Genomic DNA, 16,737 nt, shown 5'->3' on the forward strand with positions numbered 1-16,737 from the left:
AGGGAAGACAACAAGGCCTTGGGCATTGAGTAACAGCTGAGACTAGCAAGCCTCATTATCCAGCATTCCAAGTCGTCTAGCAACATGCTGGCCTCTGCTGCAGAGAGAGAACAGAGGATCCCCCAACAGAATGAATGGAATCTGATTTCAATTACGTTCAGTACGGTCACCCTCTTCAGGGAGAGAGGCCAGAACACCTGGTGCAGCTTGGGCCGCTGTGGCCGCAGGGACTGCACATTACCCAGGTCCTGGAGGCAAGTGGGAATGCAGCTTCTCTTCCTCAAGCAGATGCCATATAGGTATAGAAGAGGAGGATGTGAAAATACCAGCTGAGTTCTCATTAGCACTACACAGAGAAGGGGAATTATTTCATGTTGATGGATTCTCCCCATAGTCTCTGCACATATTGATCTTGCTTGTAATGAGTTTTCTTAGGTCCACGAGTCATCACCCCACTGAGATCTGAGTCATTGGTGGGAGAGTTGAGGTGACAAAGTGTACCTCACTGATTGCACCAGCACCAATTGCTCTGTGTGTCCCTCCACCTTTTAGAAAGCCCATGGATTCATCTGTATAAAATTCATCTGGATTCTTTTCTTCTTTATGACTAGCATGAGTAGGGCATGACAATGGGACAGCTGCTCCAGAGAACAGTTTAGAGTCACAGCACTATTCCACAGAACTTTCTGAGATGATGAGAATGTTCTGTATCTGTGCTGTCCAGTGTAGCAGCCACTAGCAGTTAGAACATGGGCTTTGTAGTCAGCATACCAGGTTCAGATTATTGGGTTCTCTTTCTTGATAGCAGTGTTACCTCAGTTTACTCACTTGCAAAACAGGGATAGGAAATATTCCTAACTTCCTACGTCATTGTGGAATTACATGATGGAATGTGTTCATGAATTGAGGCACATAGAAAGCCCTGAAAAAATATTTACCCATATTTCTCTTAGTTACTTCAGGCATAGAACTAATTACATCTCTGTCGTCTCCCAGGCTGGAAGGGTGACTCTATGGTCCAGCAATTCCTGAGTTCAAAGCCGCAAAGTGCCAGTGAGAAAGAAGAGGGGGTCTACCTCTAGAAACTGTACCAGGAGAACAGATCTGATAGGCACTGCCAGTCTGTAGAGCTGCCTACAAGAACCCATGTCAGCAATGGGTTCACCAGATGACAAGATATTGTAGAACCCAGGCCTGTAGCTCTGGGGAAAAATGGGCTTAGCCCAGCCCATACCTTCCACTATGTGCCCTTGGTGGGAGGTAGGAAGTGGGAGTTGACAGTGGATGTGCATATCTCCCTTATTACTGACTGTGCCCAAGCCCTGCAGAAATGATTGTTGGACAAGGTCATCTTGCACTCTGGATTGATTTTCCAGGCTCTCTTGTTATTTACCCTGAGTTCTTCTCTGTGTTCCTTTTGTACCACCCACCCCAACATTTTCTCCCTCTCTATCTTAGTTGTTAATCCAAACATATGATCTATTCTTGCACTTATTTACTGAGTTGCACTATGATTAGAGTTTGCATTGTAGGACTCATTTTTCTAATTAGAGTTGAGAGTCAGTTCCAGATAAATATCTTTTTCTGTCGGAGCCAGAAGCAGGTCAGCAACAAGTTTTGTTGTATTTATCCATTTAAATTGAGCAATCAACTTCTCTCTTCGCTTTATACCTTTTTTATTTATTATTATTATTTTAAAGGGATTAGAGATAAAGTGGTTTATGGTCAGCCCCAGTGCAACTGCCTATGCTAGGCCTCAGAGTTATGACCTTTTCAATTATTTATATTTCTGCCAATATAAATGCTAGGGAAAATAGCACAAAGTAAACATCAGGATGCCCAAAGACCTCTAAATTGTGTGTGCGCGAGCATAGGGGAGGATGGTTCTTAAGGTCTGAGTTTTATATTATTGTTGTTTTAAATAATGTTGTTTCTATCATCCTTTCTAATGGCTGCCTCCTAGCATGGTTCCCGTTTTACAGACTGATTATAGAGGCAGGGACATTCTGTTATTTCTTTGATACTATTGAGGATTTCAGCCCTTTGGCTTCCTCCTCTGCCCTTTGCTAAAGAAGGAAATCAATACGTGTGTTACAGTGCTTGTTCAACTGTCGGTGTTAATGTCTGACAATAGCTGAGGCTGTTACAGTGTTCAGTGGGAAATGCTGAAACACCAGAAAATTCCTGTTCATTGAGCCCAAAGTGGGATAATAGAATTGGTAGTCTGAAGATGGGAAGGGACATTCGAGGACATTTTTTAAAAACTTACTCCCATCTGTTGCTTGACTTCTTAAGCATTGTACATCTAGTCTCTGCTTGATCATCTCCAGTGACATGAGTGCTTGGCAACCTTTCAATCTTCAGAGAGCTTTAACTAACAAAATGGAGTTGGGGGGACTAAAATCCAAGTCAGTATGCTTTCTGCTACCCCTAGGGTCAAAGAACAAGTCTAGTCCTTTTTCAAAAGGTCTGCCTTTCTAGTCTCTTTCTCTGGCAATCTGCTAGACATGCTGGATATTGACACAAGTACATCATTCCCTTTATTTAAAACATTCTGTATTTGCCTATCACCTATAAGATAAAGCCAAAATTTCTTAATATTATATACATGCTCCTTTAAAATCAAGACCCATCTTTGTTTTCAGCCCCATAAATAGCTACTCTCCTCACACATGCAATGTATACCCCAGCCACACTGGTCTCTGTTTCCCCCAAACACTCCTCAGTGCTTTTGTTTATGCTCTTTCTACCCCTCCCTACCTGGTGAAATTCTCACCATTCTTCAAGGTCCAGGTCAAATGCCACCATGCATAATGATTATTGTCTTCCTTTTTTGTTAGTACTTCTGCTATAACGTTAACTGGTTTGGCATTTTCTAGAATTGTTTGTGGGCATTCATTTCTCCTCTACCAAACTACGTTAGGGCCTGTGTCCGTTTTGTCATCCAGAAACAAAGGCCTAACAATGGATGTCTGTTGAATAAATCATGACTATATCAGTAAATAATTTAATTGAAAGTCTGAGGTATGGATACAGAAGACTGCATTTAGGCAGAACCCAATCCAAGGATATACTAGGTTTGTTTGGCAAGGGGACTGGGGAGAAAGCAAGATATGAAAGTTTGAGTTTAGTAGGGATTTGGAGTGATGAATTATTTGGTCAGCCAGTGTTTAAACTGAGCACTTGTCCTTAAGGAGTTTAGAACCTGTGACCAAGAAGAATGAACGTCCTTACTTTTTTAGTTTAGGCAACTTTTCTAACAGGGTAGCTGTGCTGTGTGTTTTTGGCCACTGATAATAAATCCAAGTTTCCTTTCCTTCTCAATAGCCCGGAAGTTAAAGAAACTTGGTAATCTGAAACTACAGGAGGAAGGGGAGGCTTCCAGCGCCACCAGCCCCACTGAGGAGCCAACCCAGAAGCTGACGGTGTCACACATTGAAGGCTATGAGTGTCAGCCCATCTTTCTGAATGTCCTGGAAGCCATTGAGCCTGGCGTGGTGTGTGCTGGACATGACAACAACCAGCCGGACTCCTTTGCAGCCTTGCTCTCTAGCCTCAATGAATTGGGTGAAAGACAGCTTGTACATGTGGTCAAGTGGGCCAAGGCCTTGCCTGGTAAGGAAAAGAAAAGTGGGGACATGGGATAAAGGAGATAATATTTAGTGAATGCTCTTGCAGGTTAGGCATTCATGTCCAATCCTTTCCTGCTCATTTACTCATGCAATCCTCACCATAACCTTATGGGAGCAGAGATTGGTATAATCGCCACTTTAAAAATAAGGAAACTCAGAATCCAAGGAGAAGGGTAGTATTACAGAGTGTCCCATGCACTTCACATTGGCACACAGCAATCATGTTTCCGTGTTCAATCCACAGACGCAGTGAGAAAATTTGCCCATAATCACAGATCACATAGACATACCCTCATATGCCTTAAGATGCTCTTCTACGTGTGTATGAACATGCTTATCCAAAAGATAATCTTGAGCTTGACTGATATTCTGTCTTCAATGTTCCCTTTAGGAACCATACCATGAGAACTCATATTCTGGTAGAGTAGAAACCCTATGGTAGAAAGAACATGGTGTTGGGAGCCAGAAAACTTAGGCTCTAGTTTTAGCTCTGTTGGTAACTCATCGTGTGATCCGTTCCCTTTCTGGGTCTCAGTGTCTATAGCTGTATAACATATGAAGAGTGGTTTGGACCGAATTAATGGTTTTAAAATTTTGCTTCCAGGAACTGTTAGTGCTGTTTAAACTACATTAGGAATCATAGTGGGAGGAAATATTATGTGATGGTGAAAGAAATATCAAGTGTTTTTCTAACTTTTGCTTGGATACCTTCAGTGACGGGAAACTCACTTTCTCTATAGGCCATCTGTTGTTCCAACAGGTCTGATTATTAAAATGTTAGAGCTTAAAGAAGCCTCAGAGATCCTCTACACAAGGATTCACAAACTTTCCTTTAGCAGCCAAACTCTTTATTTCACAAAAACATCTTACACAGATACAAGTGGAGCTGGTAGATTTAAAGCCAGTGCCTCTCCCTCACTACCCACAGAGAAGCCTCAGGTCACTCTTGCAGAATCTTAGGACTCCAGGGAACACAGTTTGGAAACAAAGTATAAACTCTTTAAAGGTTATCCTAATCCTAAAATTCTGTGATTCAAAGATTCTTTTGAAACATCAACCACACCTCTTCTTATGGAGTCAAAGATTAACCTGCCTTCTGCAATCAGATTGAAATTTATGTTGAACAGAGAAGTTTCATGTGTATACCTCATTTGATCCTCATAAGAATCCTATATGGTAGGGATTCTTTTCCCTATTTTATAGATAAAGACACTGAAGCTCTGAAAAGTGATGTGCTTGGCCTATAGTAACACAGTCAGAAAGTATCAGGGCCAGAACTTGAGTACAGGACCCCTCCTAATTCCAATCCCCTCCTCATCCCACTCCACCCATAGTCTGTGTAGTACCCTTATAGTTCTATAGCACTGGGCTTTACAGTGAGGGGCCAAGGTTTTGTCCAAGGCCACTTGGGTCATAATGTGGACTTGCTGCCTTTGAAGACATTGCATTTTTGCTGTCTAGCCCCTGTTTTGTCTTTACAACTCACAAGGCCCATTCACAGCCATCAGACCTTCCCTAACACCTTCCCAGCTTAGGAAGCTGAGATTGACTAGCCAATAAGATCACTGGAAAGAAGGCCCAAGGATTCTGGGTATGTATGTACTGTGCCAAAACACAGGATTCACACAGGGAGGAAAAAATACAAGAAAGAAAGAAGAGAAAGTTGCTTTAATTCTTATCACTGGATGTCTTGATGTCATATGTGTAACAGACGTTCAGTTTAATCTTTCCAAGCAGTTGCCACACCTAAATTGTCCCATTTTATAGGATAGAGAACCTTTTCATATAGATGATTCTACTTAATCCTCACAGTAGTTCTATGAAGCATAAGGACGATTATCTCCATTTCAAATGTTAAGGCTCAGAGAGCTTAACTAACTTGTTCCATTTGGTGACTTAACAAATGGAGCCAGAATTTGGACTCATACCCCCTGATTTCTAATTTGGTGATCTTAACAATAACCTAGTGCAAATCATTTTGGCAGAATTTGTATGACTGGGAGTCACTAGCTTTCCTCAGCCCAACCCCCAGGATAGGAACCCCTCTCTTTACATTAACAAGTCTGCAAGTCAGTGTCAGTTCATCATCTAGATTGTCCAAGGAAATTATCTCTGACCCTGATCACCTACTAGTTCAAGTTGTTTGCTCATTCAAGAGATTGAGTTCCAGTCATATGTGAGGCATTGTGCTAGGCACCTTCTCAGATAAATTTTGTTGTAAGTTTTCTGTGATAGTGATGATATATGTAAATTGCCTAGTATAGTACCTGGTACATTAATAGATGAAACTGCTAATTGAGGGTGGGTGAGTAGATTGTGTATACACAGTATATTTATAATCAGATGTATCTGTTTGAAATCTTAATTATATGCTAATTATGTGACCTTGAGCAAATCAGAGGTCTACATGTGCTTCTATTGCCTCATTTGTAGAGATGGTAGAACAATCACTGTATTGCAAATTGTTATCAACATAGAGATTATGTATAAAGAGCTCCTGGTGCAGTAGCTGAAACATAGTAGATGTTCTGTAAATGGTGGGTCATTATTCTGAGGCTTGAGTGCTAAGCCACTGCCTTCACTAAAATCAATTTAAGCTGCTACTAGGCTTGCCTAGAAGCTCATGCATGTGTCCCAAGGGTGAATCGTCTTCTTTGAAGACCTTGGCTGTTGGGTGCACTGCAGCAGCAAAGATTTTCTAATTGGTCTTTCTTTGGGCGTGTTCTCCCAGACTAGGCATGATACTACAGGTTTTCACTGCAGATTGCTAAGAAATGATGTTGATTGGATTCTAGTGAGAACATAGAGTCCCAAAGAAACTGCCCCTGCTTGCTAAACTGTTTGGTGTATTTCAAAACCTGAGAATGACTCCTCTCTATTTCGCCAGAACAGCGTAATACAGTGCCAAATAGGTGTTAAGTGAATGCGTGCTGAAGGAAACCTGTAGGTTGGAGCTACTGTTTCCTCAAGTCATCCCTTGATAGCCACACTATCTGAGCAGGCTACTTCAAAGGCGGGGCATTAGAGAACAGAGTTAGGTACTCTAACCAGATTAGACCTAGAGGAACATAGCCTGCTATGTTGCTGATGTGTACACAGTAATTAGGCTTGAGTGCTAAGCAGCTCTCACTAGGGACTGTTAATTAGTATTACAGCCAGACTAAGCTGTCCCTTTTTTTCCCTCTTTGTTAGCTCTCTGAAATCTCAGGGATAGCAAAAGCATCAGCATTGACAGGTTCCTTGGTACCTGTACAGTTCAATCTTCATTTTCCCTATGCACTCTCACATTCACACACTCACTAGCCAAGGCTTTTCTTGCTTCCTATTGCCTCCCACCCCAGAGGTGCAGGGTTCAAACTCCCAGCCTCCTTCACCAAGAGATCCTTGGATCCCCATGCTTGGCCCATGCTTTTTGTCTCCTACTGGGAAGAGTAGGTCCCAGCCATTCTGTGCTACAGAAGGGATTCAGGCAAGAAATACTCTGGAGTCTGAGGCTCTGGCCAGTCTGTCAGTATGTCACCACAGTGAAGATGGGAGGCACAGGCCTGGAAGCTAAGATTGCATCCAAGGGTGGTGATATGAGGGATTCTAGAATCCCTGATGTTTAGTAGGCTTGGGACCTAAAAGAAAAGAAAATGGAAATAAGGTGTGTGTGGGTGAGCAAGTACCAACAAAGGAGGACACTGTGTCTAAATAGTATAGACTTCAGACTTGAGCCTTTGGCTAAGAAAAACTCATGACCTTGGTAGTTCTTGAGCTGTGTCCTTCAGCAGTAGAGTGGAAGAAACACTGGAAAAGAGAATTAGAACACCTGGGTTCTAGTCCCAGTTCAGCCACATATAGACTATATGACCTTTGGGAAGTCAGTTAACTTCTTTGGCCCTCGGGCTCTTTTTTGACGAAATAATTGTCACATTGCCTACCCTCTAGGGTTATTGTGAGGGATAAATGAGGTCATCAACAGGAAAGCTAAAAGGATTATCTTAATTCATGGAAGAATTGTTAATGAGGTATATAGCAAGATGAAATTTGAGACAATTCTATATCTGTTGGGGAGAAGAGAACTTGGGTGCTGGTGAGGGATGAGCTCTGAGCTGATACTTTAAGCATCTAAGTGTTTGGAAACCTCTAGCACAACATAGCCACATCTGTTCTACCTATGTGGTATTGTGGAGGTAGCACCTGGGAGCCTGTGTTCTCTGAGTTTAAGGGGGGTAATTTGGAGAACATCTAATTCCCATTTTATAAAATAAAAAAAAATGAGTCCTTAGTCCATTTAATTAATATTTCTCAAATGCCTACTCAAATATCTGAACTGTGCTATGTACTAAGGAGGAAAAGATGAATACGAAGGGGGATGGTCGCTGTATTCAAGAAGCTCCAAGTCTTGTGGGGGAGACAGATGTGTACATAAATTCCAATACTGTGTAATGATTGTTATAATTGGATGGAGTTACACAAGGTACAGTCAGAAGGTAAAAGAAGAATCATTAAGTCTTCTGCTTGAATGAGTTGGAACAGGCTTCACAGAGGAGGCAGCTTTCAGTGAAGATTTGAAATATGAGTAGGTGTTTATCAGATGGAAAGCCTGGGGAGGGAGGAATGCATTCTAGGCAAAGGCAACTGCCTGTGCAGAGATATCAGAGATATAGAGGCATGAGAAAGCTTGGTGTGTTCAGCAAACTGTAAGTTCTGCAGAATAGCTAGAACCTAAATTATGAGAAGGCAAATGACAAGAAATTAGTTGAAGGAAGCAGATCATAAAGGGCCTGTTCGTGTATAATAATAACAGCAGGGCAGGAATTACCCTACAGTAGGAAACTAGCAGGGCCAGGGTACTTGTTGAATAGAAAATAATGGAGAGGACGTGGGAGGCAGAAAAAGGGTCAGAAAAGAGAGAGAGCCTGAAGGTGGCGTGGAGAAGGCAGTGGCTGTGAAAGGCATTCCGCCATATGCTGATATGTAGTAATATCCCTCTCCCAGGGTTGTTAGAAGGGTCAAATAAGATTATAGCTAGAAAAGAGCTTTGTAAAGTGAAAAGAGCTGTTCATCTGGGAGAAATAATTATCACACGGCATCTTCAGAAAGGCATAGTGATCAAGAACATGGGCTTTGGAATCAGAACATTGCTTGGCTTTGGAAGTTAAACTGCCAAATACTAGCCTTATGATCTTGGACAAGTTCTTCAACCTTTCTGTGACTCACTTTTACTGATTCACAGAATGGGAATACTAATAGTACCTACTTGAGCGGAGGGTTGTGAGAAATGAATGAGTTAATATAAGTAACATGCTTAGAAAAGAGTTCATTCATTGTAAGCAGTCAATAAGTGTTAGATTATTGTTCTTTTCCAGCTGACAATACCCCTTTTGCCTCCATCACCATCTCATTTGAGCAGCTCAATGAAGTAGGGAGGGCAAGCAATATTATTCCCATCATATAGTTTGTTCTCCCCCTGCTCTCCTAACATTGATGGTTCCTGGGGCTCCTCAGGGGCTGCCAGAGTGCCAGAGATTGTCAGCCCAGCAGAGGCCCAGACTTCACTCAGCCCATGAAAGCCCAGTCTGACCACTGCCTCTGCCCCATCTCCAGGCTTCCGCAACTTGCACGTGGACGACCAGATGGCAGTCATTCAGTACTCCTGGATGGGGCTTATGGTGTTTGCCATGGGCTGGCGGTCCTTCACCAATGTCAACTCCAGGATGCTCTACTTCGCCCCTGACCTGGTTTTCAATGAGTAAGTGCTCATGTTCCCAGAACTCACAGAAACATAGCATCCTAGCCAGACCTCGTTGGTGGTGATGATGGTAATGGGAGTAACACAGGGGGTTAGCCCATTTTACCTGTCAGTAAGGCAGTAGAAGCCCCAGCCAACCTGCCCAATCTGAGGTGCATTTCCCCCGACTGGAAGGGCAACTGGTGGGAGGCAAGGAGGGTTGGTGCTAAAGCCATCCCTTTCCCACCCAAGACCCAATCCTGGTATTTTGCCCATGCCTCTGACCTGCTTTGTAGCTTATCTCAGAACCTCCCCTCACTCCGTGTCAGGGTCCCTTCCCTTCACTCTGATCAGCATAGGGAATGGGCAGAGAGACTCTAGCTGTGAGGGCTGAAGTTTCTTTGGTCCCTTTGCTATCACTGTGGGCTACTGCCCATCACTATTTGTTGAGCACCTCCTTTGTGCCAGGAGTATACTGGATACTTTTTAAATCCTTTATCATTGAACCTTCATGATAACCTGATTTCCCCTTTTTATGGATAATCTTTTTTTAATTGATGGGGATAATTAGGCTCAACAAAATAAAGTGACTCACCCAAGGTCACACGGCTATTGCATGTTGGCAACAGAATTCAAAGTATGTCTGTGTAACTCCCAGCTCTTATACTGCCTCATGGTGGTAAGTGATGGGGAGGAGCAGCTCCACCACTCTCTGGCCATGTAACCATGGCCCAGCCACTTCCCTTCTTTTAAAAACAGGTTTAACTAAAGCTTGCCCCGCTAGCAGTTCTATTTATCCTTCATGAATTTGGCCAAGGGCTCAAATTTTGGAATTATACTTTTCTCAACTAAAATCTCTGTTCTGTTATTTCCTCCATCATTGTCTTTGGGCAAGACTGTTAACTTTCCTGACCCTCAGTTTCCTCATCTGTTAATAAAATACAACTTTCTTAAATGATTTGTTATGATGACTAAAATGGGAGCTAATGGATGTGAAATGTCTGCCTCATAACAGGCAGCAAATTAAAAAAGTACCTTTCTGATACTCTTTTCTTAATAGTGATAATCTTCTCTTTGTCTGCTGTTTGAGGTCCTTTGATGGCATCGTGAATGGAGCTGGCCAGAAAAATATTCCCAAGGACCTTGAGCTAGTCTCACCACAGAGAATCCCTTTGATCAGGGCATGAATTGACCTTCCCTCCCTTCCAGCCCCCTAACCCAGAAGAGTCTTAAATAAAATAAAATCTGTAGGCCGGTGGTTCTTTCCAGTACAGAAGTGCCATCTGGGGGAAAAGAGTGTCCCCAGCTGCCCTTTTCCACCCAGCCAGCCCTGGTAGCCAGAGGCTAAGAATAACCATTGGACTTCTGGCGCAACATGCTTTGTGGTTTCCGGATCTCCCAAGAGTTACCTATGATGGTATCTTCTGGGGTAGGCCTTAAAAATCCCCCTTCCTGTTCATCTCTCATCTCTACTCTCTTGCTGTCCTCCAGTAATTGAATATACTCCCTGGGCACCTGTACCACCCCTCCCCATTCAGAGCCCTAAGACCTTGGAAACTTTGCAAGGTGATACTTGGTTGTTTTCTCAATCCTCATGTCCTTCTATGCCTCTGCATAAATATGTGGCACCCCACCTCAGTTTTCTGGCCATCCCATGTATTTCATCAAAAGGTACCAGAGGACTCTCTACAGGGTCAGGGTCCTAGACCTATCAAGCCCAGGGATCCTGAAACAACCACCCTCCCTCACCTTCCTCTTGTAGGAACTCACTATGTTAGAGCTCTTAGGGTCCCTAGAAACATCTAAATGAGTGTTTCTTAACAAGGATGCTGTTGACATTGTCGAAGGAATAATTTTTCATTGTGTTCGCATATATTGGAATATGTTTAACATCCCTGGCACTTGCCCACTAAATATCAAATAGGATCCCTGTCACTGTAACAGCCCAAACTGCCCCCACACATTTATAGCACCCACTAGGGACACAATACCTCTCCACTTGAAAGCCACTAACTTCTGCTGGCCTCCTCAAGGTACTAATGTGGAGACTAAGGCCCAAAGAGGAACACAGGAACTCTGGGCCAACCCATTTGCTGATCTCTGTGACACCAAATCCTGTCATCAGCCTTGCTTTCGTCCTTCCTCCTCCCTTCTTTGTGGACAACAAATACTTTGAGTGTAATAGGCTTGTACCCTAGTTATGTGACCTTGGGTAAATTACTGAACTTCCTTGAACCTCAATCTCTTCGTCTGTAGGATGGTGAATAGTATCATAATGGCACTTTTCTACATGTCATTTATTGAGCACTTACTGTGTGCAAGGCACTGTGCTCAGTGTTTTCCAATTTTTATTTCCCCTTTTATCCACTCTCTTTTACTCTCATCTACCTCTGCTCTCCTTCTGAACTCCATTCCTGCTCCCTTGTTTTCTACCTTCCACTCTCTTCTCTCTTTCCTTCCTCTAACTCTCTCCCTGTTCTTTTTTGCTCTTTGTCTCCTCTTTTTATTCCCTTTCCCTCTGAATTCCTTCTCTTGCCTTTCACTCTTTTCTTCCCTCCTTTCCCTACCTTCTCTGTCCCTGGGGCCTGCTGCAGTATTAACAGCAATCTTCCATGTCAAGACCATGATTTCAATGGTAAAAAGAATGCAATGTTGTCCTCAACATAGGCTTGGAAGTACAGTGGAGACCTGAGCAGGGCTAGACTCCAGGGTCAGCAGATCTTATTCAAAAATTCTCCAGGGTGAAAGAGCTTGGAGCAACACTGTTCTGGTCAATTGACTTGTGATACTATCTAAACACTTCCTCTTTCCAGTTGGGCTTCAGCCTGAATTGAATACTTCTACACTATCTGCCCCCTTCCCTCTTTCTCCAGGCCAGCCAAGATCTCTCTGAGATAGGGTGCTGAGCTTCCACCCAGCCAGCACCAGGCTTGCTCACCTTGTGGATGAGACTAGTGGTTTGGGGACCAAAATGTCAAACCACAGCCTTCAGGCCCTCTCTGAGAGGTCTTTTTCCTCACCCCTTAAGTAGATGTCAAATTTCTTTTTCTTTCTCCACAAGATATAGTATCAGTTTCTCTTTGTTTCTTTCTCTCTCTCTCTCTCTCTCTCACGCGCGCGCGCGCACACACACACACACACACACAGTTTCTGAAGTGCTGAAAACCAGGAAGGCCTATTAGCAGGAGGATGCTTTATCTTCTCTTAGAGGCTTGCTGTGGCAACTCATGGAACAGAGAGATTTCTCCCTCCGAGAAGCTGTCAGAGCCTTGGCCACTTCCCTATATAATTCATAGGTGATAATGTGGTGATCTGTTCACAAGTCACTATAATAAAAGCAGCTCACATATATTTACAACTCCCAAACCGTGGTAAGGAATGGCCAGTATATGAGAGTAGACTCCCCTTCAGTAGGGGACATTTAAATTGGACATTCAGAAACATTTCCTGGCTGATTTGATAAGCATTAGAACTCATTTTGAAGGGACAATGGGGTATCTCTTTTCCTGGGATTTTTTAAAGAAATGATTAAATTTCTAGTATGGGAAATGACATTTAAGTCAAGAGGCAGGGAAATTGACAGGGTGAACTATTGGAGTCACTTAGGAATCCTGATGTCTTTATGTTAAGAGTTGATTTCTAAGGCCTATCTCCTAGAAATCCTCCAAGTTGGGATGCCTGAGAGGCAGGTTCTGGCTCTGGCTTTAACTGGAATATTAGAATTATAGTCAGAGAGAACATATGCCTGGCCCACTGTGTTCATTTGGTTAGGTTTTCCTGTCCTTGTCTCAGGAAACAAGAGGGGCATGGGGACCTGGAAATTCCATGTGCTAACCCATATCCTGGCCAGGGAAGATGAGTGGTTATCTGGATGTCAGGACTTTAGAAAAAAAATAATAAACAACCTTGTTCCTTGTCACTGAAACACCAGCAAGAGAAACATCAAGCACTTCTTGGAGAACCTGGGGAGGGCAGGGCAACCAGAAACATTCTCTCTGGACTTATTATAAGCGTTTCCTCACTATTCTCCTTCCTCTGTGTGTCTTCTTCCCAGGTACCGCATGCACAAGTCCCGGATGTACAGCCAATGTGTCCGAATGAGGCATCTCTCTCAAGAATTTGGATGGCTCCAAATCACCCCCCAAGAATTCCTGTGCATGAAGGCACTGCTGCTCTTCAGCATTAGTAAGTGCCTGGGGGTGGGGCAGGGAATGCCCCTGGGGGCATAGAGGCTCAGAGGGGAGCTGCTTTTTTCATTAAAGGGTTATCAGAGAGAAGCAAACTCCTGGACATTTTCCTTCTTCTTTCACCCTCCCTTCTCTATACTACCTTAGCATCCTTTTTTCTAACAAGGATGAATTTCATGGCTAGAGACCAATTTCTTTGCTAGAATTCAACCTCCATTAGATCCCCACCTGTCCCCAGTCTCTCTTTGGGCTGAGGCCTTTCTGGCTGGTTATAGCAGGTCTCTGAATTTTCTGATAGCTTCTACCATAGAATCAGGCAAGGACAACCTTATATTTCATGCAGGGCAGAAGAGATTGCCTCTTGGAAGGAATTTCCTCTTCCGTTGATAGAAGGAGGTCTATGTAAACAACTCAGACAGGGTTTATCTGGCAGCCAGGGAACATTTCTTTAATGTCACTTCTAAGTAGAATGCTGCCTTAGCTTCTGTGAGGGAAAAATAGTGCGAAATTTTATATTCAAAGCCATGGGTTTTAGTTATCTAAATCAGAGCTGAACCATGGACAAAGTAAAACGTTAGGTCCTGAGAAATGTGTAGATGAGAAGACTAGAAAAAGGAAAGGCTCAGTAAATTTTATTTACTTGATTACTTGATGCCCTTCAGATTGGGTCCAGCCAGCCTTTTCCCTAAGACCTTCATGGCAGACTGAATGCCCCAGGCATACAGACTTCAATGGACAGGAAGCCAAGTAGATGGTTCCCTCCCTGTGGGGGTGGGGATCAAGTTTGTGGTAAGAAAACTTGGTGTTTTATCTAACGCTCCTTCGTGGGCATGCTTCCCTTCCCATTCTGTCTTCATCCCACATCAGTTCCAGTGGATGGGCTGAAAAATCAAAAATTCTTTGATGAACTTCGAATGAACTACATCAAGGAACTTGATCGTATCATTGCGTGCAAGAGAAAAAATCCCACATCCTGCTCAAGGCGCTTCTACCAACTCACCAAGCTCCTGGACTCTGTGCAGCCTGTAAGCAAATGATGGAGGATGCTTTGGCAGGGAGAGCAGCCTGATAGAGCCAAGTGATAATGTGCTTTTCTATGGTCTGGCACCACCTGTTGGAGGTGCTTCCATTCCCCTCTGGCTTTGAGTGTGGCCCAGGAAGAAAATGCCATGGAAAAGAAAGGAACACAGGTCACAATGTCCCAGCTGGATGTTGTGAAAGAGGTGGAGGAGTTGAGAACAAAGCAGTTGGGACTCAGGGAAGGGGCTTAGAGCAGATAAGTAGTCTAGGCAGACAAAACAGACCTGGATGTTTTCCCTTTCTTGCTTGAGTCACGTGCATGTGAGTTTATGTATGTATGTGTGTGTGAGAGGGAGAAAGAGAGAGAGAGAGAGAAAGAGAGTGTGTGTGTGTGTGTGTGTGTGTGTGTGTGCTGGGGAAAAGGAACACCCAGTCCTGAGTCAGAGAGCTTGCAATGGTGTGGAAGATCTCTTAAGGGACCTCAGTGAGTCCCTGGAGACCATTTAAGGCATATGTGCACACACACAGACACACACAGGGAGCACCAAGGACACAGAAAGAGGAGGAAATCGAAGGTGTCGGGGGAGAACTTGACAGAAGCCAACTCCTTGTCAACTCTGTTTTCTCCCTCTCTTATTGTCCCCTTACAGATTGCACGAGAGCTGCATCAGTTCACTTTTGACCTGCTAATCAAGTCCCACATGGTGAGCGTGGACTTTCCAGAAATGATGGCAGAGATCATCTCTGTGCAAGTGCCCAAGATCCTTTCTGGAAAAGTCAAGCCCATCTATTTCCACACGCAGTGAAGCTTTGGAAACCCCCATTTCCTCACCTCACCCTACTCCTCTTTTCAGATATCTTCTGCCTGTTATAACTCTGCACTACTTCTCTGCAGTGCCTTGGGGAATTTCCTCTATTGATGTACAGTCTGTCATGAAGATGTTCCTGAGTTCTATTTCCTGGGCTTTTTCTCTTTTCCTCCTTTCTTTTTTTTCCCTCCCTCTCTGACCATCCCATGGCACTTTCAGACTCTGCTCCCTGCCACGACTCTTATCGGTGTTTTGAATGGTGTTGTATTCCTTTAAATCTGTGATGATCCTCATGTAGCCCAGTGTCAAGTTGTGCTTGTTTATAACACTGCGCTATGTGCCAGCCACACAAACATTTACTTACCTAATGCCACGGGAAGTTTAGAGAGCTCAGAGTATCTGGGAAAACAAAAACAAAAACCTTGCTAGGGTTTTTTCCTCTTAAAAAATATAAAAACAAACAGAAATCCTCAAAGAGGCCAACAGTGACTAGAATAAGGTGAAAATTGCAAGCCCATGGGGAGTCACTGCTTTTTTTCCCAAATCCTCCCTCTCTGGGAGACTTTTATTTTTTGCCAATGGCTATTGCCATTAGAGGGCAGGGTGAACCCAGAGCTGAGTTGAGGCAGAGGGCAGATTTAAGAGAGAATAAAGAGGACAGATGGATCACCAGTACCTGCCCACAGCCTTGGCCCCTGAAGTCTAGACTGGTCAACTGCAGTGCAATTCGTTGTACTGAAAATGTGCTTCTTGTTTGAAGACTTGTCTGCATGTGAACGCCTCCCGCCAATCCCTTTTCTCTCTCACCCTCTGTCTCCACCCTCAAATTGACTTTCCATAGCTTTTCTAGGAGCTTTGAACCAAATATTCTTTTTAGCCAAAACTTGGCCACTTCCAACGAAGACTAAGATGAGTGAGAAGGAGAGAAAAGATCTGCCCCTTTGAAAGGCCCCATCCAGATCCAGGTCTGCTTTCCCATTTGTGGGCTAAGCAGGAGCTTGTGGCTGGAGTCAGAGGAAAAGGAAGTGGTAGCTTGGCTGTTATCCTGCTTAGGACAATGGAGATTTTATCCCTCTTTGCCTCCACCTTTAAAAGACCTCAATGTTTTCTGCCTGATTCCATGCAGCTGCAAGCTCCTGCACCCTCCCTTCAGTGTTCTGTGGGCCTGAACTTCACCAGACTGCATTACAGCCATGGTGGTGAAGCGTGTCCACTTCTTTTGGCATGTTCACAGACTCTGCTAAGAGCCCCAACCACCAAGAAAGGCTAGCAAGCCAGCAGTCTTGACAACTATCTCTAGATGCCAGTAGGCTCAGAGACTTCTTACCAGTATCTCTCATCAACCATCAGATCTCTGGAGCCCTTAGACAAAC

At 43.7% G+C, this 16,737-nt stretch overlaps 1 protein-coding gene across 1 annotated transcript in view; it reads left to right on the top strand.

Annotated features, from left to right (window-relative positions):
• The window catches only part of AR (androgen receptor), a 156,300-nt gene extending 140,493 nt beyond the window's left edge, over positions 1-15,807 (top strand). Inside the window, exons 4-8 of the mRNA XM_014832024.3 lie at positions 3,328-3,615; positions 9,225-9,369; positions 13,403-13,533; positions 14,403-14,560; positions 15,206-15,807. Of these exons, the coding sequence (XP_014687510.1) occupies positions 3,328-3,615; positions 9,225-9,369; positions 13,403-13,533; positions 14,403-14,560; positions 15,206-15,361 (878 nt within the window). The 3' untranslated portion in view covers positions 15,362-15,807. The remainder of the gene's footprint in view (positions 1-3,327; positions 3,616-9,224; positions 9,370-13,402; positions 13,534-14,402; positions 14,561-15,205) is intronic.
• Positions 15,808-16,737: the final 930 nt, after the last annotated feature.

This window comes from Equus asinus, chromosome X (genome assembly GCF_041296235.1).
Source record: "Equus asinus isolate D_3611 breed Donkey chromosome X, EquAss-T2T_v2, whole genome shotgun sequence".
NCBI lineage: Eukaryota > Metazoa > Chordata > Mammalia > Perissodactyla > Equidae > Equus > Equus asinus.